The 25,595-nt window shown below is 47.7% G+C and overlaps 2 protein-coding genes across 5 annotated transcripts in view; one reads left to right on the top strand and one right to left on the bottom strand.

The window, feature by feature from the left end:
- Positions 1 to 25,595, top strand: part of LOC311423071 (olfactory receptor 4N5-like) — a 52,577-nt gene that overhangs the window by 6,037 nt on the left and 20,945 nt on the right. The gene's annotated exons all lie outside the window — the stretch shown is intronic.
- LOC311423069 (von Willebrand factor A domain-containing protein 5A-like) lies at positions 1,239 to 21,823 on the bottom strand. 4 transcript variants are annotated; one of them, XM_084496656.1, is made up of 18 exons: positions 21,703 to 21,823; positions 11,778 to 11,846; positions 10,741 to 10,988; positions 10,378 to 10,600; positions 9,873 to 10,015; positions 9,626 to 9,740; positions 8,764 to 8,891; positions 8,531 to 8,619; positions 8,132 to 8,276; positions 7,655 to 7,737; positions 7,066 to 7,180; positions 6,740 to 6,904; positions 6,354 to 6,457; positions 4,725 to 4,906; positions 4,351 to 4,554; positions 2,430 to 2,653; positions 1,995 to 2,118; positions 1,239 to 1,264 (listed from the first exon to the last, which is right to left on the bottom strand). In XM_084496656.1, exons 2-18 carry the CDS (start codon positions 11,818 to 11,820, stop codon positions 1,254 to 1,256), a joined length of 2,346 nt encoding a protein of 781 aa, XP_084352782.1. In that variant the 5' UTR covers positions 11,821 to 11,846; positions 21,703 to 21,823; the 3' UTR covers positions 1,239 to 1,253. The 4 variants fall into 4 exon arrangements, 3 of the variants coding, with proteins under 3 accessions (XP_084352782.1, XP_084352781.1, XP_084352783.1); XM_084496655.1 differs by lacking the exon at positions 1,239 to 1,264 and adding an exon at positions 1,378 to 1,818; XM_084496657.1 differs by lacking the exons at positions 1,239 to 1,264; positions 6,740 to 6,904 and adding an exon at positions 1,378 to 1,818.

Genomic DNA, 25,595 nt, shown 5'->3' on the forward strand with positions numbered 1-25,595 from the left:
CAACAGGTGAAGGGACGTGATCATAGAATCGTAGAATGATAAAGGTTGGAAAAGACCTCCAAGATCATCTGGTCCCCTACCACCACCATCACCCACTAAATCATGTCTTTAAGCACCACATCCAACCTTTCCTTAAACACTCCCAGGGACGGTGTTTAAGGGACAAATGAGTCCCAGCACTCATTTCCATGGACTATCAGAACCAAGGAAACACAACTGGGATCCCTGGTCAGGTTTCCTAGGACTTGCACTAAGAATGTTTCAAATCTCATTTTTTCCAAAATTTGAGTGGAAGAAATGATTACCAGTGATTACCAGGGTTCTCCAATGTGTTTGCATAAGAATTTCAAAAAAGCTGCAATGAATGTGATCAAAGATGCATTTAAACTACTGTTCTGTCTTCAAGAGGGACAAAAATGTATGCTCAGGAAGAATGTGACAAACCCTCATGAATACTCTGCTTTCCTCTGATTACTCTCCCAATCTCCAATCATTTGCAGATCAGGGATAGTATAAGCCAGATGTGGTTTCTATTTTTCAGTAATAATTAGATGATTTTTTTCTCTTCCATGAGCTCCGGGGGGAATATGCTGTCACTCAGGTGTCAGGCTGCTGGGTGTGCCCTACTCTCATGTCAGTACAGGATGGCAGTAGCGAGCACAGCAGTGGGAGGTGTGCCCAAGTTGAAGAGTAGCTTCACCTGGTGGCAGAGACTGGGGAGGAAGTGGGCATGCTGAGGATCATCAGAGAGAAAAAGAGATTGACTTGGGGGGGGAGGGGGGTAGTACTCAGCCAACCACTACACAAGAAATGAAGACTCCCCTACCCCCTTGCCACTAGGCAGAGGAATGTGACCTAAGAACCAGGTGAGTGGAAGCAGGTTCTTGTTCAGCACAGCAGGTGAACCCCCCTGTTGTCTACCTCACCTTCCCAGGTGCCCCCCCGCAACAGTTATGAGGCTCTGGAACTTAATGGGCAAGCAAATGGCAATGTGGACAAAGGTCCATCCACACTGGGGGAGTTGCCAAGGGCAAGTCAATCTATGCCCCACATCACAACAACTCCCACCAAGAAAAAAAAAGAAGGGTTATTGTCATAGGGGACTCCCTTCTGAAGGGAATAGAAGGCCTGATTTGCCATCCAGACCCAACCTATAGGAAAATCTGTTGTCTCCCTGGGGCTCAAGTAAGAGACATCACTTGGAAAGCCACTCACCTGGTACATCCCGCTGATTATTACCCTTTATTAGTTTTTCATGTTGGCACTGATAAGATAGAAATGAGAAGACCAAAAGTGACCCAAAGGGACTTTAGGGCTTTGAGGCAATTGGTTGAAGGATCAGGTGCACACAAAAGAGCAAAAGCAAGAGGACTCATGTCAAGATATAGACAGTTTAATAAATGAAGAAAAGAGGGGAAAAAACAAATAACGCATAGGCAATCAGTTCTGATGCAAAGGCACTCACCATCTCCTACAAGTAAACCGATGCCCATCCAATCTCTAAGCAATGCCTTCTCTGGAAGACAATGTCCCCTGCCCCAGCCTCAATTTGCCCCCGTTTCCCCCTCCCCCTGCCCTGCCCTGCCCTCTCTTCTCCTCTCCCCTTCCTTTCTCCTTTTCATATTTTATCTTTAGCATTGTATTAATGATACTGAATATCCTTTCAGACAGTTTAGGTCACTAATCCTGGCTGCTTCCCTGACCAACGTTTTGCTCATTCCCAGTAGTATGGGGAAGTTCACATCCTGAAGCTGATGGGCTCTACCAAGCAACCTAAGAGGGAATTTGCTGCTTCCAGACATTCATCCAGATAGATCTCTGCAAGTAGAGAGAAAAGGTAGAGGATGGACACAACTCAGAAAGGGAAGACAGTGTGTACTGACAGTCTCATAGACTGCCACACAGGAGCACAGGGAAAGAAGAACATGGGTGTTTGCTGTGCAAGTTTGTGGAAAATGCCTAGAGTATGACTCCTCCTAGCAAAATCTACTTACCAGTTTGGTCCTGTAGCCACCTACAAGACTTGGCCTCCAGAAGTTCTGACCAAGATACCCTCCATTTATACTGGTGCAACCAGACTAAGGCCAACACTGTGGCCCAGGCAGTCAGCTTCACATGCTGTGGAGGAAAATGGAACAGTCAGGGGGAAAAGAAAGACCAAACCTAAAATAGCACAAAGCTTTGGACAAATCTTTGCCTGAAAGGAGGACTTCTATACACACACACAAACTCTCTGAGCTTCTGAAATCCTCAATGCCAGAAAGTTCCCAGATACCTGTGTTGATTACATCTCTCCTTTCTACAAGCAGACAGCCTCAATATCCTGACTGTTCTGATCTTCTCCTGCTGGTTCAGCTCAGACTGGAAACTTGGAGAAGATAAAAGTTCAGCTCATGATATTTCGCCCCACCCGCCCCTGATTTGTTTACCTTTCTGGGCCTTTGGCCCTTAACTTCAGCCTTGCTGAGCCCCAAGGCTAAGGTCAGGGCTGAGGTCAGGTCCCATGAGCCATTTGCTTTCTGGAGTGCCACTACTGCCCTGAGACTGGAGAAGTCACACAGTCTTGTTGACAATGGTGAAATTTTCCAGTCCCAACTTGTGTGAAATGGTGGTGGTTCCTCCATCACCAGCTCTTCAGGAGGAGATTCCTGCTCTGGAAGACAGAAATATTCACATAGCTCCTATGAAATAAGTAATGGTTAGTAACCTTAAATTCTGCCTTCTCCAGATATCCTCAACTGTCCTACATCCTTTCTGGGCTTTCCAAAGTTTTCCCAGACCTCCAAAGGCATCCTGCACTTTTCCAGAACTCCCAGAGCACCCTCAAATTTTCCCAGTCCCTCACAGGTATCCTGACACTGCTGATCTTATAGGTCTTTTCCAACCTAAATGATTCTATGATCATTAAAGGTTCCAAACCATTCCATGATTCTACAGCATTTAAAACCCCGTTTCATCCTTCTCCACCATCAATTCTTGAACCCAGTCTCATCATGAGCTGCTCCTTTCCACATTCTGGGATATAAGACTTCTTTGAAGCTACAACAGCACTGCAATACATGAGTGTGAAGGTGAGGAGGGTCAAGCACAGACCATAGGATATTAATGTTCTAGGCATGGCCGAGTTCTGCAGCAGAATTAGCAGCTTTTATGGACAGAAGAAGTATTGGGGAACAAAGAAGTTGGGGGCAGAACTAGGGATCATGTAAAGCTAGCCTAAATGTACACAATGTAATTTAGGTTGGCAGGAATCTCTGGAGGTCATCAAGTCCAATGCCATAATTCAAGGAAGTTTTCATTTTGATCAGCTTACCCAGGAACTTATCTTGAACATCTCCAAGGCTGAGGATTCCAACAGTTCTTGGTTATTATGATTTAAAACAAAACAAAACAAAACAAACAAAACAAACAAACAAACAAAAAAAAAAAAAAACACAAAACAAAACAAAAACTTCCTTATACCCATTCAATATTTCCCTTGTTCCAACTTGTATCAATTGCCTCTTATCCTAATGCCATGTACCTCCAAGTCTCTGTATTCTTTGGATCTTCCTCCAGTCAGGTAGTTGTAGACAAAAATAAGGTATCCTTAATAACAAAACGAGTTCCTTCAACTTCTTTTTGCATGCCATGTAGTTCAGCCCCCTCATTTTAGTGGCCTTCCTCTAGATTCATTCTAGTATATCAATGCCTTTATCTTAATGAGAGAGTTTCCAGTAATTCACATGCCTTTTCTTTCTGTTTGGACGCTACAGTCAGGCTCAGCTGACTCTGGATGCCTCCCCTGAAAGTCCTAGTTTGTTCTCACCAGTGCATGGGCACTATACTTATTCTGAAGCTGCAGGTCTGCAGGTTGAGCAGGAGCCTTCCTATTGGTGCCAGAAGTCACAAGCCTCCAGCTTTCTCCATTCTGACTGTGAATTCCAGATGTCCTTGCTTCAGGTCACTCAAAATCTTCTCTCTGCAGACTTTCCACAAAGACCACAGCAATCTCCTCTTCATTCACCCTGATGCTGTGGAGTGTGCTCATTACTTTTAGTTCCTTCAGTTAGCAGCTCCAGGCCTTGTCTAGAGTATACCTCTCACAGAGGAGGGCACTTCTGCCCCAGCACCAGAGAGAAGCACCAGCCTCTCTCTTCAGCTCAAGACCTAGACAGCAGTCTCTTCCTTTCATGCTCTGTCTGGACTGAGGCTTCCAATGCACTATGGGAAAATTTGCTTTGCCTATTTCTCCATCCGTCACCAGCACAGTGATAATCAGGAAGTCTGGTGAGAAAATAAATACTGAAAGGAGAGTTTAACTGTTACGCAACACATCAGAGGATCCACAGTCGAGAATTTTCTACTTACCTTTATGGGGGGATGAGAGCTTGGTCAGTACTACAGCATCAGAGGCTTTGGGATGAAGCAGCTCAAGACAGAACTGGAACTTTTGGACCATCCAAAACTTGGTGGAGTTGAACCACACAGGCCTGAAGCCACACCAGAGAAGCTGGCAGGGAACCAGGTTGTGAGAGGGAGGAAGCAGCATAGGGGAGTCTAGAGGCAAAGAATCTGAGAGAGAGGCAGGAAGATGGGGAGTGAGGGTTAGACTAATATATTTAAGAGAGAGGCAAAAGGTTGTTCAGGCCCACAGGCTATGGGGCTGGTGATGGTGAGGAGGCATCAGACCAGCAAGTTCCACTTTCCCCTTACAATCCTATCCCCACTATTCTTGGCCTTACCGTGGTGCCAGGTATCCATCAGTTCCATGCGTACAGCTATGCTGGATGTGAAGGGGGATTGGACCCCCAGGCTGAGGCTGAACGTAACTGCATTCTGCCAGATGTCCTTCTCTGACCTGCTTGTCCCATCCCGGGACAGTTTCCACAGCAGATGCATCATGGCCATACGGTGCACAGGCAGCCTGCAGAGAAAGGGGGTTAGTCCTTGTTTCCACTGTGGGTAGGGGGATGAGATCATAGAATCATAGAACAATCAAGGTTGGAAAAGACCTCTAAGATCATCTGGTCCAACCATCCCCCTACCACCAATATCGCCCACTAAATCATGTCCTTAAGCACCACGTCCAACCTTTCATTAAAAACCCCCAGGGACAGTGACGCCGCCACCTTCCTGGGCAACCCGTCCCAATGCCTGACTACTCTTTCTGAGAAGAAATGTCTCCTCACTTCCAACCTAAACCTTCCCTAGTGCAACTTGAGGCCGTTCCCTCTTGTCCTATCACTGGTTATCTGCAAGAAGAGGCCAACACCCAGCTCCCCACAGCTTCCTTTCAGGTAGCTGTAGAGAAGCAGTAAGATCTCCCCTGAGCCTCCTCTTCTTCAGACTAAACAACCCTAGTTCCCTCAGCTGCTCCTCATAAGACTTGTGCTCCAGACCCTTCACCAGCTTTGTAGCCCTTCTCTGGACATGCTCCAGGGTCTCAATGTCCTTCTTGTAGTGAGGAGCCCAACACCGAACACTATTCAAGGTGTGGCCTCACCAGAGCAGAATACAGATCACATCCCTGGTCCCACTGGCTACACTATTCCTGATACAAGTGAGGATGCCAGTGGCCTTCTTGGCCACCTGGGCACACTGCTGGCTCATGGTCAGGCGAGTATCAATCGGCACACTCAGATCCTTTTCTTCTGCACAGCTTTTGAACCACTCTGCCCCAAGCCTGTAATATTGCATGAGGTTGTTGGGACCAAAGTGCAGGACCCACCATTTAGACTTGTTGAACGTCATCCCATTATCCTCTGCCCATTGATCTGACCTGTCCAGGTCTCTCTGCAGGGCCTTCCTGCCCTGCAGCAGATCGTCGCTTCCCCCCAGCTTGGTGTTGTCTGCAGACTTACTGAGGGTGCACTTAATTCCCTCATCCAAATCATTAATAAAGATATTAAAGAGGATGGGCCCCAACACTGACCCCCGGGGAACATCACTGGTGACCAGTCGCCAGCTGGATTTCAATCTATTCACCACCACTCTCTGGGCCCAGCCGTCCAGCCAGTTTTTAACCCAGCAAAAAGCGTACCTGTCCAAGCCATGGGCTTCCACCTTCTCCAGGAGAATATTGTGGGAGACCATGTCAAAGGCCTTGCTGAAGTCTAGGTAGAAAACGTCAACTGCGTTTCCCTCAACCACGGCTGCTGTGGAGTAGCAGCAGGAGTAAAGATGAGGGGGCAGTGGGGCAATGGTCACCCAAATCCTCTCCCCATGTCAAGGCAGAAGAGATAAGTTGGGAGCACTGGAAACCTATATTGTCTTCCCATCTCAAGGTATGCAAGCAAAGGACACCTGTTGTCCCTCCTTGAGACCTTGATAATGTCCCTTTGTCTTTGTGGGCTATTGTGTTATCCTCTCACCTGTCATCTGCTGATGGGAACAGTAAGAACCTGAGTGTGTAATTGAAGGACTGGCTGCCTACAAGGTACTTTAGGGTCACAGCTGCCACATCTGCCTCTGGATCCTGGGGACACAAGGGAAAGAGTCAGACAGAAAAGTTTATCTGCAAAGCACAGGGAGGCTGGCCACTTAGCTTCCATGTCTGCTCTGCTAAAGTAGTAGATAGATGTCTGTAGTTGGAGCAGAGGCAGTGGCATCTCGGAGGGAAAAAACAGGGTTCACAGAGACATAACACTGGTCTTTCCCAGGTCTAGTAGAGGTGAACGACTCCCTGTGTTGAGAACATGAAACTGGGAGTGTTTCCTATACCTTCCAGAAAGCCTTGGTCCTGGATCTGATCTCTCACCTGTGCTTGTCCATGGATCTGGGCATAGATGATGCTCTGATGTCCCTGGAAGATTGACTCGGGAGCTTTTCTAATCATTGTCACCTCCAGGCCTGGTGGAAGGTCCCAGTGCAGTGAGATCTCACTTGCCAGAGGCTTCAGGGCCTGCTGCAGGCATTTCACTGCCTGGTGAGGGGACACAGAGAGCACAGACTGCTGGAGGGGGTCTCTGAGTTGGCGTGGATGATGGCATTTGGATTGCCTTGCATATCTAGGAGAACCATTGGAAGTGCTGTATAGAGCAGTGGGAGTGGGAGTGCTGGAAGCACAGGCGCCTGGGGAGTTACCTCAGATGTCATGTCCAGTTTGGAGTGGATGCACACACATTCACCCTTTGTCTCCAGGGAAATGGCCTGGCAAAGGTTGAAGCTGTCACAGCTGTTAACAGGAAAACAGAAACACCTGTACAGGAAAAGAGAGAAAGGTTAGAGAGTGGACAAAGGTGAGAGGTAAGAATGGCAAGATTGGTATAAAGGAAAGGTAAGACTGTTTTTAATTGTAGGAATGAAACTGTGATTCAGCTTTCTCTCACCCTGGAGTGAGAGAGTTTGCCTGCTGTGTAGGGAGAGGTTAAACTGGTTTGGGGTATAGAGGTCATGGGAATGGATTTTGGGCCCTCAGAGCATACTGAGGTATTGCATGGTGAGGGGAAAAAGAGAAGTGCTGAGAACAGCCTGGAAAAATTGTGAGAGAAGGCCCACTACAAGAAGAGTATAGGCAGTCTTAGTGAGGTAAGGAAAGTGTGTGTGGAGGTCATTGCTGAAGTCCCATCAAAGGGAAGATGTAGGACAGACTAGGCCCTGAGAGAATTTTTGAAAGACTGACAGTCAGGGTGAGTGACCATGTTGGGGGACAGGAACAGGGCTCCCCCATTACCGTTGGTCATCACGGTAGCGGTGGACCTCAGCCATGATAGCTTCCTCTTCACTGGAGATCTTCCTCTGGATGAATATGAAGAGCTGAGGCGGAGAGGAGGGGAAACAAAGATTTTTAGGGCTGTGAACCCTCACAGAGGAAAGACACTCTCCTAAAATGCAGGCAGCCTTACCCTCTTCCACCTTGAAAGAGGGAGGGAAAGAGATTGTGTGTTTCCTTTCAGGAACACCAAGACATCTGTTAGTACAAAGTGGCATGCCACAAGGAATATCCACTTTCTCCAAAGGCAAATTCCACAGAAGCCCTCCTAAGCTGCCCACCCCAATGATGGTGTCACGTTCTGACATTAGAATGCCCCCCTACATGGCAACTCTCAATGCAAGCGCCAGCAGCATGACTCATGATGCATACTGAAATCTGCCTTTGCCCCACTGTTTACATTCTTTCACTTCCCCATTACACTTTGTGCCCTGATACCTGGCGGGGATGCTCATGAAGGAGTGGTGTGCTGTAGATTGACTTTAGGAGGCCCAAGAGGTCACAGCCCCCTAGATCAGGGCAGATGGAAGAGAGGCGTCTCACAGCATTGTCCATGCTTTCTTGCGTGTATTCCACACTTTGCCTATGGGAGAGCAAGCAGAATGTCAGAGGGAGAGAACCCAGTCCACAGCTATCCCCACATGACCACTTCCCAGGAAAGCCCTATCTCACTACCAGTGTTCTAGAAGCAGCCTGAAAGGAGAACTTACTCTATCAGTGCCTCTAACAGATCCAACCCAGCAGCTGCCATCCAGCTAGAGCTTGTCCCTAGTTTCACTTAGAAGAGTCATACTCAACTTGCCTCTTGGCCCTGCCCCAACATCACCCCCAACTCACGGATAGAAGGCTTTGAAAGTGGCCCCAAAACTGTAGATGTTGAAATAGCAGCCCACAGGCAAACTCTTGAGGAGGAAGAGCAGTGTGTTCTAGGGACAGACAGAACGATGGGAAGAGCTTAGATGGGAAAGCTAGGCAGAACATCCACTCCCACGAAGCAGCTTGCCTCTATCCCCACCACCTGAGCAGGAGTATTGTGAAAAGTCCACACTGAAGACCTCCTCAGATGGTACCTGTGCATCCTGGAAGAGGCTGCAGTCTATGAGAAAGAGGAATTCCCCAAGTTGGCCTGTACTGGGCACCACTTCAGGAATGCTGGGCTTCAGTGTCACCATCACCACAGGGTCTCCCAGCAGGGATCCTGGAGCGTGGGGGAGAAGCAAGGAGGATTTTTAGGTTGGAACCCCCTTCTCTGTCTCTTTGCTTTTGTCCTACATATTGCCCTTAGCTCCAACCTATGATATTAACTTAGAAGGAGCTGCTGACTCCCTCAAGGATAGAGAGGCCTTTCAAAGAGATCTTAACAAATTAGAGGGCTAGGCAATCACCAACAACATGACCTTTAACAAGACCAAGTGCCAAATTCTAGATGGGTCTAGAGGGGGAGACTTATGAGGAGCAGCTGAAGTCACTTGGCTGGTTTGTTCTAGAGAAGAGTAGACTGAGGGGAGACCTCTCTGTGGCCTACAGCTTCCTCATGAAGGGGAGTAGAGGAGAAAGTGCAGATCTCTTCTCTTTGGTGACCAATGGCAGGACCTGGGGGAATAGTATGAAGCTGTGTCCAGAGAGGTTCAGATTGGATATTAGGAAAGGGTTCTTCACTGAGAGAGCAATTGGGCACTGGAACAGGCTGCCCTGGGAAGTGGTCATAGCACCACGCCTGTTGGACTTTGAGAAGCATTTGGAAAATTCTCTTAGGCATATGGTTTAATCTTAGGTAATCCTGAGTGAAACCATGAGTTGGACTTCATGATCCAAGTGGGACCCTTCCAACTTGTGATATTCTGTGATTCTCTAATTTGATGAAGCTATTGCCTGAAAATTCCTCAGATTTCCCCAGTCTCCCTGGTGCCCAGTTCTGCCATCCACACTCACCAGGTGCAGCTTTGGGATCTCTGCTCTCCACCACAGCACTGAGATTGTGAGGCCGTTTATAATACACAAGCAATTGCAAATCATCAAAGTGCCAAGGTGTTGATTTCAAGGAAACCTGAGGACAAGTAGGGTGTGGGGAGGAAAGGGAACCAAATAGAAGGACCAAGGAGTCCTTAGTATCATCAGTACATCACAGGCCCTTCCCTACTTTGCCACTTTGGGACTCTGGCATCTGACAGGGCCATACCTCAGCAGATGTCTGATCTGGAGCTGTGTATTGCAGAGGGGTGTGGCTGCTGTTAATGTCTACATGAGACACACCACAGGCTGACTGCAGGCAGATTCTAAAGTGCAGGTTTTCCAGTATCTCATCCTCAGAAATCTGCCAGTCTGTAGGGACAAAAAGATGTGAGAAAGTGAAAGGAGAGAATGTAGGGCAGCAGACAGTGATTGTGGAGTACTATCTGTCATGGGTGGTGGTGGTGGGTCAGATATGGAATCTGAGATTTTCTCACTGCAATGCTTGCATGGGCTTGTATGTTGTCTCACAGTGTGAACTGTATAGGAATTTGTGGGGTTCTTTTGCTGTGGAATATGTGGGGAGACTTGGGGGGGCTTCTGGCTGTGAGGTATGAGGGGTTATTTTCAGATTCTATCGGTGTGGCATGTGTGCAGCTATGGGGTCCTGCCCCACAGAGATGGTGAGGAGGAGTGTGCTCCTCCCTGGTATAGGCACCCGTGGGCTCACTCACTAAAGCGCATATGTCGGGGGAAAAGGTCTTGTGGCCAGCAAAACAAGGCAGCTCCATCAGTATGCAGCGGCAGCTCCTGGATATAGCACAGGTTGATGGCCACATCCCTGTTAGGAGGCAGGGTCCCCAAGAAACAGACAAACACTGGACCCCAAATATCTGGCTGATCTTGCAGGTATCTCAAATTCTCCATGCCTGAAGTGGCTTTGTGCAGCTTCTGGGCCTACCACAAAGCGAGAAAAATGTGTTACTGAGGTCACAGCAGAATTTTATTCTCTCACTTCCACACTTCACTTCAACCTGAACCCCTCTCCCTGCCCTATCAATCCCCCATCCCCACTCCCCCCCAAAGAATCAGAGTACCTCCTCCTTGTCCCAGAGCATTGCTTCAATACGGGTGTCCCCCATGGTAGCATAGAAGGTGTATACAACAGTGTCAGGGTCCACAGGAAAGACGAACATGATCTCCTCAGAGACTTGCTGCTTATTGCGGAAAAACAGCTTAGACTCCACATCAGCCACAAAGTCCTGGATGGTTACATTTACTGCCACAGATTCCAGCTGTATTTCTTGATATATTGAAAAGAACCATATTCCCCTGTCAAATAATCCTGAGGAAGACATAACAGTTGTCAGACTCACTGGTTGACTGTAGAGTATTTTACATTTAAAGTGTCTGCTAGCAACAGGCAACATTTGTGTGTCCAAACTTGCCACAGAAATACAATTTGCAAAAGCTGACAAACAGCAATTAAAGGTCCCTAAGGCTGCCAGTATGTGTCACTTGGACCACATTTCCTCATCTCTCTAAGCCCCGTACTGTCTCGCATAGACCTCAGATCACCTAATTGTTCCATGCTTCACCTTAATTCAGACCTATCATGGCACTGTGAGGAGTCTGTCCTTCAATATATGGAACGAGATAGCCCCACAACAAGCTTCATGCAAATGGCAGGAAGTTCTCTGCAGCTCCTCAAACCTTCATACCGTATCTCAGAGACAAGAAGCAAGTCCTACCTCCTGTTTTGAGACTAATGTTCCAGAGAGATTAACTTAAGTGCATATACGACTCATTTTGCACTACTGAAAAGGAAGGAGGGACCCTAGCATAACATAAAAGGTAGTCACAGGAGGTCCACATAATCACCCCATTTCTTGATGGCTTCCCTGGAAAGCCCTGAGCACTATGGGTGAAATGAATCACATGTACAGCAACCTCTTTTTTCCTGTGCAACTCAGAAAAAGTAAATACTGACTACAGGGCATGCCTCTGAGTCCCAGAACACAAAGAAATGTGCTTCCCTCTCAACCATTCAAGAAATCAGTTCCTTTCCACATTGCTTTCCCAGTAAAAATCCTCCCCACTGTTCACAGACACCACACTCCTGGCCCCAACTCACCCCTGTACATACGACGCTTTCTCAGCATGCCACTTGGCCTCATCTTGACTTGAAGGTTGAAGACAGGTTCTGTGTGGGAAAGAGCATAAAGTGAGTTATGAGGACCTCATGAAAGAAACTCAGCACCTCCATCTTCCCTTCCTCTAAGACAGGAAGCTCCCACCAGCATACATGGCCAAGATGACTCTTGCTTCCTCATATCCTTATCTCAAGATTGTTTTTCACTAGCCTGGTAGTAGATTGGTAGGAGAGAGGCCTGCAATAGGAACTGCAGATGTCCAAAAAATCTGTTGGCTCAAGGGGTGTGTGTGTGTGCTTAATTTACACTAGACAGGGAAGGGAAGGTGGCAGAAATAATGGTCAGAGACTGAGAAACAAGGCAGAGCATGGGTTTGGGCCTGAGCGATGGCAACTGCACATGGAGGAAACCAGCACCAATGATGACAGGAAGAAATGGACAGAGGAGGGGTGGACAAAGAGCAGATGAAACGTAGTCTGGGCAGATGGGTGGATGCATACATGGATTTGTGGGAGGAGAGTGCCAAAGCTGTTGGTTGAAGAGGGCAGTATTTAGTGGCAGCAGGAGTGAATGGCAGCAAAATATGAATGTATGGGAAGTTGGGCAGGAAGATGGAATTTGTAGTTGGATGCAAGGATGGCCATCCAGGCCAGTGGGGGGAAGATGAGTTTGTGGTGGTTTTACCCAGCTGGACAGCTAAGCTCCACCTCAACTGCTCTCTCACTACCCCTCCTCAAAGGGAAAGAGGGAGAACATAAGATGAAAAGGGCCTAAGGGCTGAGATAAGGACATGGCAATCATTCAGTAATTATTGTGACAGGCAAAGCAGACTCAGCATAGGTAGGCTAGAGAAATTTATGACCTATTACTAACAAAACAGAGGAATGAGAAACTTTAAAAAAAAAAAAATACCTTCCCCTCATCCACCCTCTTCCAATTCCTCCACCTGATTGGCACAGGGGAATGGGGAAATGGGGGCTGCGGTCAGTATATAGCACTTCATCTCTGCCACTCCTTCACAGTCCCTCTGTCCCTGTTCCACATGGGGTCCCTCACATGGGATGCCATCCTTCCTGAACTGATCCTGTGTGGGCTTCCCACAGGCAGCAGCTCTTCAAGAACTGTTCCAATATGGGTCTGTACCACAGGGTCCACCTGTCTGAAGCAGACTGCTCCAGCATGAGTCCCCCATGGGTGGCAGCACACCCCAAATCCCCTGCCCCACTGTGGAACCCATGGTGGGACCCCGTTCTCCACGGTCTGCAGCATGGAGATCTGCTCTGCTGTGGGACCCATGGGCTGCAGAGGGACAGCCTGCTCCAGCAGGGGCCTCTCCACAGGCCGCAGGGGAACTTTGTTCCAGCTCCTGGAGCACCTCCTGCTCTCCTTCACTGACCTTGGTGTCTTCAGGGATGTAGTAGATCCGCTACTTGACGGGGAAGGTCTCCTCACAGACAATGACATATGCAAAGCAGAGACGTTTAATGCCTTCTTCACCTCTGTCTTCAATGCTGATGGTGGGCTTCGGGACCCTGGTTGCGCTGAGTGGGAGGACCATGACGGTGGGAATAACAAAAACCCAACCGACCCTGAACGTGTGTGGAATTTGCTACTCCACCTGGATCCACACAAGTCCATGGGTCTGGATGGGATCCATCCCAGGGTGCTTAAAGAGCTGGCTGATGTCATCACGGGTCCTCTCTCAATTATTTTTCAATGATCTTGGGAATCTGGAGAGGTCCCAGTGGACTGGAAACTGGCAAATGTTGTCCCAGTTTTCAAGAAGGGTAAGACCTAGCAATTACAGGCCTGTCAGTCTCACGTCAGTGCCTGGTAAAATTATGGAGAAGATGATTCTTGAAGTTATTGAAGCGCACCTGGGGGACAATGCGGTCATTGGTCCCAGCCGATATGGGTTCATGAGGGGCAGGTCCTGCCTAACACATTTGATTTCCTTTTATGATAAGATCACCCATCTAGCTGATCAAGGGAAACCAGCTGATGTGATCTTTTTGGACTTCAGCAAGGCTTTTGACGCGGTTTCCCATAGGATCCTACTGGACGAAATGTTCAGCATACAACTTAACAAAAACATCATATGATGGGTGAGCAATTGGCTGACAGGCAGGTCTCAAAGGGTTGTGGTTGATGAGCAAATTTGCCAACGACACCAAACTTGGAGAGTTGTGGACTCTGATGAGGGTGGAAAGGCCTTGCAGAGAGATCTAGACAGATTGGAGAGCTGGGCGATCACCAACCACATGAAGTTTAACAAAGGCAAGTGCCGAGTCCTGCATCTGGGATGGGGCAACCCTGGCTATATGTACAGACTGGGCGATGAGACACTGGACAGCAGCCCCACAGAGAGGGATGTGGGGGTTGTGGTCAACTGCAAGTTGAATATGAGCCAGCAGTGTGCCCCAGCAGCCATGAAGGCCAACCGTATCCTGGGGTGCATCAAGCACAGCATTGCTAGTCAGTCGAGGGAGGTGATTGTCCCACTCTACTCTGCGCTGGTCCGGCCTCACCTTGAGTACTGTGTGCAGTTCTGGGCACCACAGAACAAGAAGGACATTAAACTGTTGGAGATTGTCCAGAGGAGGGCAACAAAGATGGTGAAGGGCCTAGAGGGGAAGATGTATGAGAAGCGGCTGAGGGCACTGTGCCTGTTCTGCCTGGAGAAGAGGAGGCTGAGGGGACATCATCGCGGTCTACAGCTTCCTTGCGAGGGGGAGTGGAGAGGCAGGTGACCTATTCTCTGTAAACACCAGTGATAGGACCTGCGGGAATGGTGTTAAGCTGAGGCAGGGAAAGTTTAGGCTGGACATCAGGAAGAGGTTCTTCACCGAGAGGGTGGTTGCACACTGGAACAGGCTCCCCAGGGTACAGTTACTGCACTAAGCCTGTCTGAATTTAAAAAGCAATTGGACTGTGCACTTAGTCACATGGTCTAAACATTTGGGCAGACCTGTGCGGTGCCAGCAGTTGGACTTGATGATCCTTATGGGTCCCTTCCAACTCAGGATATTCTAGGATTCTATGTTTCTCAGTCCTCTCACTCCCAGCTGCTGTGTGCAGCAGATTATCCCCTTCTTAAATCTGTTCTTACAAAGGCACAAACAACATAAATTATTGGCTCCACTCTGGCCAGGGTTGGGTCCCTCTGGAGCTAATGAAACTGGCCCTTATCTAACACTGGGCAGCTTCTGGACTCTTCTCACAGAGGCCACCTATGCAGCCCCCCACTACCAAAACTTTAGATCATCATTCGAAATCATTAAATTTCATTAGAAATCATTAGATTTCTATTGGATAATTATCATTCATATTACATCCCAGAAGTCATTAAAATATTCAAATGTCCCTGAAACATGCACATTTGTTTCTACCGGTGGTCTTTTGGGGTTTTCTGGTGGACATCAATAGTCTTCCTCACTGTGTTCGCTGCTTGGACCCGGCTCTTGTGCATGATCTAGACATCTTGTTCTTTCTTTTCTTATTATTTCATGTTCGGCCTGCATACTGAACTTAGTCATTTACACATCCAAGGACATATGCATAGCACTCATGCATATCATCCTCATCTCATCTTCTTTTGACACATCCTCCAGGCCTGCATCATCTTGCCTTCACTTTGAGGTTCAAGTCTGTATTTGCTTACGGATGAAGCTGGCTAAGTAATACAATGTTTCTAAACTTCCTCCTATATAACTAAACATAGCAAAGGTTAGACCTATCTGCTCATAATGCATTTCAAATTTTGCTCCATTGCTCTATCGAAAGGGGGATAACATATGTCCTTTGGATTTGATATCAGTTTGACCAAGTACCAATGGTAGGACATGGTTGCCAGCTAGCAGCACTAAGAAGCTGCAAGAGAGCCAAAGAAATAGAGCTTAGCCAAACAGCCCTGAGCAGAGGTGGTCCAGTCCCCAGTCAGGAAGCTGGCCAGGAGCCTGAGCATTGTGGTGGAAGTGTAGCAGGTCTCCAAGCTGGACAAATTCACCAGCACATCAGTTTGTGCAGATGCTGATCTGTCACCATCAGCAATGAAGATTTTCCTAAGCACAGTCTGCAAAAAGAGAGGGAGGAGGAATCAAAGCACCTAGAATCAGGTGTGCTCCCAAATGCCAACATTTTCCCATTCTTTCTCCATGCTATGTTGTTGGTTTTCTCTTCCCCTCCCTTCACAAAGAGCCCTTAGGAGAGAGAATATTTGTGAAAGAAAGTACTGTCAGAGAGAAAGCAGGGTTGAACACACATCAGTCAGTGTTCAGATTCCATTCAGGGGCTCCATACTTACTGGAAGAAGAGGCACAGGTTCTCAGTGAGAGCTTGTCCTAAGACAGCTCCCTCCAACAAAACAGTTGAGTTACCCCATGAACTTGTTCCATGAAGGGTATTTGCTTAGACTTCAACAGTCCCATTACTAGGCCTGAAGTTATTCCCAGCTTGCTCTTCACAGGTGTTAAGGACAGAGTTCCTTTTGCTATCAGGCAGGAGAAAGACAGCTTAGAAAGTGTGTATGAGGAGATGTAAATCTTGGATTCACAGGAAATGAAAGAGGGACCATTAGAGCATAGAATTAAATCATGATCCAGCACAAATATATTTAGCTTTGATTATGGAATGGCAGAAGTTAACCATTGCTTGCAGAATTGCTGCATGAGCGTATATAATTAATTATTAGTCCATGTGATGTATAATATAATGACACCTCTAATAGGGAAGCTCCAGAATAAGGACAAAGTGGCTGCTTCTGGGTCAGTTTCAACTGACTCTTCCAAAAGACAGAACTGACTTAGCAAGGACAATGAACAATCTGCCTGAAGAAATTGAGGAAGTACAGAAAGCTACAGGCCATTGAATTTAGAGGAGATAAAAGACAGCTCAGGGTCTATGTGGTGTCATTAGGAAGAAAATTACCAGTGAAGAACCCACTGTAAACTAGTGGGTCTAGTAAACTGCTGTAAGTATGTAGCAATCTTGACCAAGTGACCATTGCACATAGAGGAGCTGTTGATCCACATACTAGTTAACCTGATGTGTTGGGTCTGTCTGGGATGGAGTCACCTTTCCCTGCAGCAGCCCACACAGTGCTGTGCTCTGCACTCATAGCTGGAACAACGCTGGTATCACTCCGGTGTTGTGTCTATTGCTGCATAGTGCTGCCATAGCATCAGGACTCCTTCCAAGGCCCCAAGAGCCAGCAGGCTGGGGGTGGGCAAAGGATGGGGAGAGGACATCGCCAGGAAAGCTGCCCTAAACCAATCGAAGGGATATTCCATAACACCTGATGTCACACTCAGCAATAAAAGGGGGGCTCTCGTGGGAGACGGGGCTGTTCCTCCACTACGCGTTTTGAGGCCCTGCTTTGCAGGACATGGCCAAACATTGCTCGTTGATGGGAATCACAGAATCACAGAATTTCTAGGTTGGAAGAGACTTCAAGATCATCAAGTCCAACCTCTGACCTAACACTAACAATCCTCCACTAAACCATATCGCTAAGCTCTACATCTAAACATCTTTTAAAGACCTCCAGGGATGGTGACTCCACCACCTCCCTGGGCAGCCCATTCCAATGCCTAACAACCCTCTCAGTAAAGAAGTTCTCCCTAAGATCCAACCTAAAACACCCCAGGCACAACTTTAGCCCATTCCCCCTCGTCCTGTCACCAGGCACGTGGGAGAACAGACCAACCCCCACCTCGCTACAGCCTTCTTTAAGGTACCTGTAGAGAGCAATAAGGTCACCCCTGAGCTTCCTTTTCTCCAGGCTGAACAAGCCCAGCTCCCTCAGCTGCTCCTCGTAAGACTTGCTCTCCAGAGCTCTCACCAGCTTTGTTGCCACTCACTGGACTCTCTCGAGCACTTCGATGTCCTTCTTGTAGCAAGGGGCCCAAAACTGAACACAGTACTCGAGGTGTGGCCTCACCAGAGCCGAGTACAGGGGGACAATCACTTCCCTAGCCCTGCTGGCCACACTGCTTCTGATACAAGCCAGGATGCCGTTGGCCTTCTTGGCCACCTGAGCACACTGCTGGCTCATATTCAGCCAACTATCAATCAATACTCCCAGGTCCTTCTCCGCCAGGCAGCTTTCCAACCACTCATCTCCCAGTCTGTAGCTCTGCTTGGGGTTATTGTGCCCTAGGTGCAGGACCCGGCACTTGGCCTTGTTAAACTTCATACAGTTGACCTCAGCCCATCGGTGCAGCCTATCCAGATCCTCCTGCAGAGCCTTCCTACCCTCAAGCAGATCAACACACGCACCTAACTTGGTGTCATCTGCGAACTTACTGAGGGTGCACTCAATGCCCTCGTCCAGATCATCAATAAGGACATTAAAGAGGACTGGCTCCAGTACTGAGCTCTGGGGAACGCCACTAGTGACTGGCCTCCAACTGGAATTGACTCCATTCGCCACGACTCTTTGGGCCCGGCTATCCAGCCAGTTTCTAACCCAACGAAGCATACACCAGTCCAAGCCAAGAGCAGCCAGTTTCTTGAGGAGAATGCTGTGGGAAACGGTGTCAAAAGCCTTGAAGTAGAGATTAATTTTTTTCCTTCTCTCTGTGCTTCTGCGTGGACTTATTGTTTCAGTTTCTTTTTCTCCCCATTCCCCCACATGTGCATGGGAGCTGTTTTACAAAGTCTGAGTGCTTTTTTGTTTTGTTTTGTTTTGTTTTCTTCTTAATGCAAAACATGATGCAAACATCTTCTCCGGGCCTGCTCAGCATGTCAGGAGGGAGGATCTTGAAGCCCTTGTGCTGTGAACGTTGACTCCAAGGGCTAATACACAGGTCCTGTGGACCTCAGCAGGTTAGTAGATCTCAGGGATGTACAAATGCTTGTCCTAAAGGAACCTGGAAAGGTCTGCATACCTTTAACATTATACTGCTATCAGTAACCATGATTGTGTGCAGCTAACGTTTCTGGTAGGTATTCACTGACAATTATCAGAGTTAATCACAGCACAGTTATATTGTAGTCACATGCTGACAGATTTCATCAGACTTAACTGACCTAAATGTATTTGCTATTGCTGTGATTATAACACTAATGTGCCGTGGTTTATGTAAGCTGTTAAAGATCATTAAGCATGTTCTTCATAGAGTCCCAAGTTTCTTTCTTCACTAGCTAATGCTTCACACTTTCCAGTAAGAGAAAATGCTTCATACGCTCCCCAAGTGATGTCATATCATAGCAGATGTCCTTTTTCGTATCAGTAGAAGAATTGGCACTGCATTTATCGGCTGCTTTGTCCTGTAGGTTTGTTCAGGATTGCCAGTAGGTGGCTGAGTGGTGATGGTTAAGTGAGCAAGGAGCATCACCTAGCGCATGCTTGTGGTAAATACCCAGAATGTGCCGTAGTGATCTTGGCTGGAGAATCATCACACACGAAGGAGTTGGTGATCCACACAACAGTTAACCTGAGGAGGCACAGGCCTGTTCTGTGCTGTGCTGCACATCCAGCTTCACCTTCGGGATTGTGCTGGGCTGCACAAATGCCTTGGCTGCAAGACAACCTCAGCCAGATCACTGTAACAGGGCTGACACTGTAGCCTGCTCATTGTAACATATCACATTGTAACATATTGCATGCTGATCAGGTAGATCACCATTTGATGTTGCACAGCCTGGGGTTCCCAACAGTGATGGGGATGTGATTATCTATGCTATCCTCTTTCTATATGTCTCATATTTCTCTACTGTCCTACAACATAGAATGTCATTTTAAATGATATTTTACAGCATCTGAGTGTCCTTTTTAATGGGATCATAGTAAACCAGCAAATCCTGGTGCAAAACATTTGATGCAGGCATCAGATCCCAGTGAGAAATGCCTTTCTGGAAAAAGGAGGAAGACAGAATGAGTGCCCGGCTAGCCTGCATGAAAGTGTGGGGGCAGCTGCAAGGTATTTATTTGCTCAGGGGACTTCCCTGGTGCTTTTGGAAAGAGAAAAGGAAGTGCCTCAGTGTTCCAGTCCAGCTGAAGTATTAACTCATTTCAAGGAGTAAGGTGTAAGGAAGGAAAATTTGCACTGTGTTTGGTTGGTACCTAAGTGCTTGAAGAAGCCACAGGGATATTTGGAGCTAAAGTGGCTCTGCCTGAGCTGCCCGTGCAGGAGCACGTGGGTGACAGGTTGCAAACAGTGGGGAGGAAGGGCGGGGTGGCTTGGGCACCTCTGAGGTATGAGCTTCTTGTTGGGGAAAACGGGGATTGGAGACCTTGGTGACCCTGGGATGAGGAGTGGAGAGCGGAGTAGGTGGACAAGTATGGCAACAGCATTTCTATCTGGCCATTGGAGATGACAAAGGCAAAGGAGAGGGGCTGAAATGAAGCTTGGAGCACTGGGGCATCGTCCCTGCTTGCCTCTCCCCAGTCGATGAGGAAGAGGCATCTTGCTGAATTGTGTCCCACCTCCTTGCAAATGAGACCAGGCAAGGGGGGACCCCTCTGCAGCATGGCTCACAGTGAAGGCTGGGAGGCTGGGGCATGCGGGGGTGGGAGGGATGAGTGTCTCCCATGTGCTCTGCTTGTAACACTGGGCAGATGGTGTAATAAGCAATGGGCTATGACTGTCCAACATACAGGAGCAGAAGTCAGTCTAATGAATGGAAATCCACCCCATTGCCCCAGGAGTAAACATGAATGTTAACACAAGCAGGGCGGGGGCGGGAAGGGGATGAACTGTCTTGCAAAGTCATTCTAAGCTCTCAGCCAGGAAGATGTGATGCATGACCATGCAGTTCCATTCCAGGCATAATGATACAGCACCTAGAGAGAGCTCAGAACTGTTAGCTCTTGATGATCATCTGCAGTCAGGGTGAGATTTCTGAGGGAATGGTTTTGGGAACCACCCTTTTGTTCCCAGGAGATGGAGAGCCTCCAGCAACCCTGACTCAGCTCAGCATTAATGGCAGTCTTGTATTCTCTGCCAGTACTGCCCCAAACAGTTACCAAGTTAAGGGGATTTTAACACATGTAAATTTGAAAGGACCTCATAAAAATCAGACAGTTTTTCGTCTGGGTTTGGGGTCTTCACATAGCAAAAGTACAGAATGAGAAAAGTAGAAAAGAAGAAAGGAAGGAAAATGACTATGTTCAAACCTGCCATCAGGGACCATTCACCACAAAAAGTAAGGGTAGGTATAAGTGTCTGCACCTTACTCATATAAGAAAGCGATACTCTCATATACACATCATCTTTGTCCCTGATGTTGCCAGAGACCCCTGTCTCCAGTCAGCCATCCTTGCTGCCAGTTTCTTTAAGCTGTACGTGGATAAACCTCCAGTTGCTGGAGGACCCCATTGTCAGAGGGATTCATGTGAAGACCATTTCTATTTGATAAAACTGAGTGCTGCTAAATTAGTAGAGATCTGACTAAGGATATAATTCTGTGATCATAGTAGAAATTTTGTTTTATCAGCAACCAATTTTAAGAAATCTAGTAACAAAATATGTATGCTTATTCACTTATTCTGTGTTAATATGAATTTCTGAATATCATGATCTCTGTGTGTATGATCTCACGGCAATTTGAATCTTAGCTTGCACACTTTCTGTCCTCAGCCATGAAGAGCCTAAATATATAGACAACATTTAAACTAACTTACTCAAACCAGTTCTATTTCTGCACTCTCCCTGAGGGCATACGTTGTTCTTAGTCTCATGCAAAAGCCCTGTAAGTAACAAGAGATGGAGAGACTCATTGCACAGAGCAACAGAAACGAACAGCAACACAAGTTCCATGCCCCTCAGCCTGGCAGGATTGAGCAATAAAAAACAGACAGACACGGAGAAGCCTCCTAACCTTTGCAGCAGTACAGCAAGCACAAACAAACGTGCGCATGTGCATGGAACAGATGTAAGGATGGATGTAGAGGCACACACTCACCATGGAACAGGAGGCTGCAGCAGGACCAACGAGCAGACAGACACAGGAATGGTTCTGTGACTGAACCCTGTTAGCTGCAGCATGAAAGTATGGACAGACGTGCTCAGAGAAGAAGAAGAAGGAGGAGGAGAAGGAAGAGGAGGAGGAGGAGGAGGGCTGATCTCTGCAGGAAGTGGGAGGGACAGATAGGAACTGAGTTCCCTGTTACAGTGCCTGTGTGGCTGCCTGGAATGCAGACAAATGTGCACTCAGGGCTGGGAACCACAGATGCTGCCGGTCCTTCCTGATGGGATGGGCTAGGGGGACTGGAGATACTGCCAGCCCTGCCTGTTGGGATGGGTGGAAGGCACTGGGTGTATGGATGCTCAGGGTCTTTGGGCTGTTCTGAGATGTCAGTGGAGCCATAAAGAAAATAAGGCCATGGGGAATCTGAATGGGAAGTGCTTTTTGGGCCTGGATGGAGGAAAGAGGCTAGGAAAGGCACTGACAGAGACCATGTAATGTGTTGGCCACCTTCTGGGGACTCCGAGCCACGGATGCCACTTGCCAAAGGCTTGTTGTGTACAGCCAGGGCTATCAGGGAGCAACCTACAGCAGCGATGCACAGGGTGGGGTGTCTGCCCAGTACTGCCCACTCTGCTGAGGGACTGGGCTCAGGGGATGGGGACAGGCTCATGTGTTCCCCTCAGGAAGCACCCCACAGCCAGAAGCAAAAGTGGGTGCTGATCAGGTAGTGTCTCCAAATGGCCACCTCAGTTTACCCTGCACTCACACAAGTACTTCAAACAAGTTCATCAGCTGGCCTTCCCGATGCTCTTCCCTGCCTTTTGTTTTGGTTCCGCTCGAGTGGGCAGCTGAGCTCCACCACAGCCACTCTCTCACTCCCCCTCCTCAAAGAGGAATGGGGAGAAAATATGATGAAAAAGGCTCAAAGATTGAGATAAGGACGAGAAGATCACGCAGTAATTATTGTAATGGTCAAAATAGACTTGGCATAGGGAGATAGTAAGATTTATTGCTCATTACTAACAAGCTAGAGAAGTGAGAAACAAAGGAAAGAAACCAAGAGCACCTTCCCCCCCCCCCCCCCCCCATCCACCCTCTTCCACCTCCTCCCCCCGAGCGGCACAGGGGAACATGGGAATGGGGATTATGGTCAGTCTACAGCGCTTCTTCTCTGCCGCTCCTTGTCGGTCACTCTTGTCCCCTGTGCTGTGGGGTCCCACCCACGGGATGCAGTCCTTGATGAACTGATCCGGTGTGGGCTTCCCACAGGCAGCAGCTCTTCCAGAACTGCTCCAGATATGGGTCCATACCATGGGGTCCATCCCTCAGGAGAAAACTGCTCCAACCTGGCTCCCCTATGGTCAGCAGCTCCTTCCAGGTCACCTGCTCCTGCGTGGGCTCCTCTCCATGGGCTACAGGTCCGGCCCGGAATCTGCTCCAGCAGGGGTCTTCCACAGGCGGCAGCCTCCATTGGAGCAGGGCCACCTGCTCCACCGTGGTCTCCTCCATGGGCTGCAGCTTGGAACCCTTCTCCACCGTGGTACTCCATGGACTGCAGGGGGACATCCTGCTTCACCATGGTCTTCACCACAGGCTGCAGGGGACTTCTGCTCCGGCACCTGGAGCACCTCTCCCCCTCCTTCTTCACTGACCTTGGCACCTGCAAGGCTGTTCCTCACTCCTCTCACTCTCCCAGCTGCTGTACGGCACAGCATTTTTTTCCCTGTCTTAAATATGCTCTCACAGAGGTGCAAAACAACATCACTTATTGGCTCAGCTCTGGTCAACAGTGGGGCCTTTACCAAACATGGGGCAGCTTCTAGATCCTTCTCACAGAAACCACCCCTATGGCCCCCCTGCTACCAAAACCTTGCCACCTAAACCCACTACACCTTTTGCTTTGCCAACATGCCTCATTGGGTCCAACAGGATACAGGTATGGAGCCAATTTTAGAGCAGTGAAGAAGCCTTGGAAGAAGACATGGGCGTCTTGGATCTTTCTTGTAGACATTGCTGAGCTTGTTTGAAGGCACACACCCACAGAGAATTGATTGCCAAAGCTGGAAATGGTTTGGTAATGGGTGAGCCTATATCCAGAGGTGGGGTACTGTTTTGAGGACCACTTAGACCTCCTTGTTCCCCAATGCAAAGTCTATTTTAGTTGAGGGCTGGAGTCACCAAAGTGCACTAAGTTGCTCCCATCCTGCAGCAGTGGATTCTTGCTACCAAGGAAATAGTAAGTTGGCACTGAAAATGACAGACAGGGTCCATCATTTTAAGATGGTGTTTGTACCATACTTTCTGTTGGCTTTCTGTTTCTGAGCTGTGGGAAAGAGATTTTAATTCCCCACTAGAGGCACCATACAGAAGTTCTGCTGCTGGGCTTGCGGTTGCAATGTATGAACCTCATCCATGATCAAGTATTTGGGCTATGTTGAATGCATACAACTGAATGAAAAATAAGTAAAGAATATGGATCATAGCAGATGGAGCTATACTCTACTCATTGGCATCCAGTGACAGGATGAGAGGCAATGGGAACAAGGTAAAATACAGGAAATTCTGATTACATGTAAGAAAAACATTCTAACTTCAGAGGTAGTCAAACAATGGAACAGGTTGCCGAGAGGTGCTGTGGCGTCTCCATCCTTGAAGATGTTCAGAACTGAACTAGGCAAGACCCTCAGCCCGCTGCTGTAGTTGACTTGCTTTGAGTGAGTGAGTTGGACTAGAGATCTTAAAAGCTTCCTTCCAACTTCAGTAATTCTCTGTTTAAATGCTAGTAAGCATTGCAGTCCCACACATCTCTTGATGACTCAGACACCTTTGCAGCTGCCATCAGGATTTATGGGACTTCTACTTCCCCTCCTGACGGAATCCTGCTTGGCCATCCAAGGCTCTTTGGGTGCTTTGTCGGAAGTGAAAAACACACAAATGCTTAGCCTTAGAGCTTGGTACATTCCAATAATCTTTTGTATGCATTAAACAATAAACAATTGTTTTATTCTTTTAAACAACATATTTTTGATAGCAGACTCTCAACACTGGCTAAATATACCTGAAAAAAGTGACCCAAGAAGAGGACCATGACAAGATCCTATGATTATTGGTGGGACAGATATTGGTAGAATAAGCTGATAAGGTGTATATAAGGTAATATAACATCTCAAATCTGTGACCCACCTGGGAGGAGCATGTAAGGTTCTATTCCACTTGTTGGAGTTTCTGTCAGCTGCCAACACAGAATGACAGTCTGTAATGTCTCCACACATCAGCTCTGACACATCAGCTTCCCCATGCAGTCCCATGAGTTAGGGTCAGTTTAAAACCCTTAGCTTTGACCAGGTGATCAACAATATCTGTACTGCTAAACGTGGCAGCTTATAGACCTACAATCATGCTTATCTCTAATATTTGTCCCTACAAGGCAACACACAAAGCTCAGAGGAGATGAATCCCAACAGAGGTTTCTTCTTTCCTGTTACGGTATTTTTTGTGTTTAGGTGAATTGATCAAATAATACATTTTGCTCTTGGAAATAACACATTACTTACTCTTGGAAGACTAAATGATGTGTCTTGGTTTCTGGAGTTTGTTCAAAGAGAAACCTTGTGTGCTGTACAAAAATATGAGGCAGAAGAATTATGGGAAATCTGGCCTAGACGTCCTGATTTACCAGGTAAAATGGCACATACAGTCATCGTTTATGGACTTAGAGCATTCATTGACCGTGGATGAGACTGATTCCAGTTTCCTTCCCCCTCTGAGAAAGCTAGGGCTGTTTTCTTCCCTCCTCCTGAATGAATACTCTAATGTCCTGGAGTCACATATCTGCAATTGCTTCTACAAACCTCTCAGTCACTTTGCCAAAAGCTATTATTCATGGC

This window comes from Aythya ferina, assembly GCF_964211825.1.
Source record: "Aythya ferina genome assembly, chromosome: 23".
Lineage (NCBI taxonomy): Eukaryota > Metazoa > Chordata > Aves > Anseriformes > Anatidae > Aythya > Aythya ferina.